Source organism: Austrofundulus limnaeus, unplaced genomic scaffold, assembly GCF_001266775.1.
Source record: "Austrofundulus limnaeus strain Quisiro unplaced genomic scaffold, Austrofundulus_limnaeus-1.0 Scaffold1261, whole genome shotgun sequence".
Taxonomy (NCBI): domain Eukaryota; kingdom Metazoa; phylum Chordata; class Actinopteri; order Cyprinodontiformes; family Rivulidae; genus Austrofundulus; species Austrofundulus limnaeus.
Window position 1 is genome coordinate 93565 of NW_013953663.1, and position 3498 is coordinate 97062.

The 3498-nt window shown below is 36.2% G+C and overlaps 1 protein-coding gene across 1 annotated transcript in view; it reads left to right on the forward strand.

The window, feature by feature from the left end:
* The window catches only part of LOC106534758 (zinc finger matrin-type protein 4), a gene marked incomplete at its 5' end in the record, with an annotated part of 35250 nt that extends 32795 nt beyond the window's left edge, over window positions 1-2455 (forward strand). Inside the window, 1 exon segment of the mRNA XM_014031496.1 lies at window positions 865-2455. Within this exon segment, the coding sequence (XP_013886950.1) occupies window positions 865-892 (28 nt within the window).
* Between the last annotated feature and the right edge of the window lie 1043 nt (window positions 2456-3498).

The following is a 3498-nucleotide window of genomic DNA, read 5'->3' on the forward strand; positions in this document are numbered from 1 at the left end:
GTTGTGTCCTCAGAGGAAGCCTTATAAAGCCCAGTGGCTCATCAGGGAGATTACCACCAGCTGCTGCCTGTTAGCTGCCAGACCAATCAGGGGTGTGGATGTGAGATCCTCACACATTGAAATAACTTTGACATAATGTTAACATTTGTTTTTTTTAATAATTTATCAAATTTACTGCAGCTAGTTGTTTTATGCTAAAATAAATAAACATTTGGGTAAAACTGTCACTAAATKGGGCAGCTGTGGTGTAGGGATTAGGGGAGTCATCCTGAAACCGGAAGGWCACCGGTTCAATCCCCCATTCCTGGTGTTTCAGTCATTTTGTCCTYGGGCAAGACACTTCACCTGCCTTGCCTACTGATGGTGGTCAGAGGATCTGGTGGTACCAGTGTATGGCAGCCCCGCCTCCTTTACTGTGCCACAGGGCAGCTGTGGCTACAATGTAGCTTACCATCATCAGTGTGTGAATGTCTGTAATTGTAAAGCGCTATATAAGTTCAGACCAGTTACCATAACTGTTTACTTTATTTTATTTTTTTACATTTTTGTTTATTGTGAAGTTGGTCTTAAATTTCATTTCAAGCGGCATTAAAATTTTTTAGATTTAACTTACATGAAGCTAATCAATCACTACAAACATTTCCATTTAAAATTGTTAAAATACATGAAAAATTCACAGAACAAACCCAACAAGCTTAGTATTTAAATGATCCAGTAGGTATTTGTTTCCTGCAGCAGCTTTAACAAGAGGAGTTCTCTTGGATGCAGGTTGTAGATGATGTCTCATCCAGTTGTTCAACAGAAAATCAGTTTGTTGGATTTCACCGATTAATGTCTCCTCCTCTGTGTGTCCTTCTCCAACAGTCTGAAGAATCAGATTTGTGTCCAGTGAGCGCAGGACAACAATAAAAACTAACCAGATTGATGTCAGACCAGCTGTGGTCAGCTTGCTTCGTCTCTGTCTCCACTCGTCTCCACCTTCCTCAGCATCGTCTCTGCTCGTCTTCCTGTCCCGTCTGTCCTGACAGTGAGACGGTGATGAAGAGCGGTTTGTTCRGGACATTCCAGCACAGCATCAGTTCTCTCACCCAGCAGAAAAACAAGGACCCGTGTCGACATTTCCTCCACTTTATAAACTTTATTCATTCATGATCCACTGRAGCTTTTATCCACTCGTAGTGTGGATGTGAGACACAGAAGCCTTTCAGTAAATGCATGGACACAGTTTCATCCCACAGCAGCTTTGTACAGYGAGTTCTAATCTGAGAATATGAAGGTTTGCTTTGATTTAAAGCAGGAGAGGAGAACCTCCAACCTCTGGGATGAACAACCCTCCAAACCTTTTTACCCGACCTGCCGCACACTTTCTGACAACTCAATCAAATATATCTCAACTCAGAGGGAAACGTATCCACAACCAATTAAACATGTGTTAAACATGACGGTAATGTCCGAGCCAGGATCAAGGTCAGTGAACACAACTCAAGTGAGCAAGCAGATCAGACAGGATGATTGAGAGCTGTCCATGTTTTCTTCTCCAGTCTAAAATAAATTATAGAACTTAATAAAATAATCATTATTATAATATACAGTCCACTGATCATGCCTTGTTTGTTATCATGTTATTATACTCTTTAAAATACAAAAACAGTTTAAAAATTCTAAACTGCAACCAATATTTTTAGAAATAAAACCTGATAAGTGTTTGTTTTATAATTGTATAAACTGAATTACTCTTTAAAGTGTAAAACGCAGAGGAAAAAATRTTCTCCTCTTCTGGTTTCTGCTGGTTCTGTTTGACCCACAGTGTGATAATGTAGCTTTTCTAAGAGAAACTTTATTCTTGAAGTGAATTTAAAACACTTTAAACGAGTTGACAGCAATAAGGACTCTGGTTGAACTCTTCCTTTGRCGTAAAGGTGTCATGTTTTATTAATTATACTGAAAATGTTTTGTTAATTTTAAGGATGAATCAGTTTTGATGATGTTGGATGGTTAACTGGTTGWAAGTCTCTCTTATAGTTTTATTTTGTTGATCTGTCTGTACTGGAGAGAAATTCCAAATATCAGTAATACTTCACCTGCATTACTGAGTACATTTATTCACTTCATCTGGTCAGTTCATCACATGTGGTAAAAYACAGCCTGATGGAAAACCTTTCACAAAATACAGAGAAAATGAAATCAGTGTATATGGGCATTTAGAAAACTTTGTTGTGATTTTGTTTGGCAGAAATTGTTTACAAAATACAGATTTGAACAGTACAATATCACATTTACCAAACATTCAAGAGTTTACAAAATTTAAGACATTTATTGATCACACAACACAGGACACAATGTGGTGTATTYATACTGAACACTTTTTATCCTCCAGCAGTAACAGTACAGCTGAAACCATGTTTCTACACACTGTGTTTTTTTTTCTCACTGACATTAAACCAGATTAAACCTTTCCCGTTTAGATTATTTGTTAAATGCTTGAATAATGAGGATTGTTTTTGTAGCATGTGAACTACTTTATTCAAAGTCCACAAGTTTACATACATGCAGATTACTGTACTTTTAAGCAAGAATATTTGGATTGTTTATAAGGAACACATCAAACACTTTGTTTCTTTCTGTGGCATGATGGACAACAATCAGCCAAGATGTCAAGAAGAGGATTGTTGAACGTCACAGCTCTGATTTATTGTTGGAGACATTTTTACACATCTGAAGGTTCATCTGTTCAAATAACTATAAAAACACCAAGAATGTCCTGCCATCATACTGCTGAAAGACATTATCAGGAAGTTAAATCTTGAACACAGAGGGGTCTTCAAATGAACAAAGACCCTCAGTCAGCAGACTGACAGATTTGTTACAAAGAGGATAAAGAACAACAAAGTCAAATGTTTTCTGAATCAGTTTTATTGCCATTGTCAATGAACWGGATTCACAGACTAGGAATTTGCTTCGGTGTAAAGGTGCAATAACAAATGAAAATACAAAGGATAAAGGAAAAATATTTTTAAAAAATATATGGAGGAGCCATCATAAAGTCCTGACCTGAAGAATTACAAGGTGACTGTGGGCAACAAGCTCTACAATCCTGACTCAGATCCAACAGTTCTGAAACAAAAAATTAGGTTTAAAATGCTAAACTTTAGACACCCAGTCAGATAGTTTATAGCAAGGAAACCAAAAACTGAGAAAATAGATTTTATTTTCCGACTTTGAAGAAAGTATTTTTTTCAAAATTTCAAAAAAAAAAAGAATCCTTCATTATTCAGACACCAAAATGAAATTATTTAATGAATCTTAACTGACCTGAAACAGGAAAAATTTGATCTGATTTAATGTTAGAAAAAAGGCTCTGTCTTTTTATACAGTCTATGTAAACATCTGGTTTCAAGCATAGACGATAGATAGATAGATAGATAGATAGATAGATAGATAGATAGATAGATAGATAGATAGATAGATAGATAGATAGATAGATAGATAGATAGATAG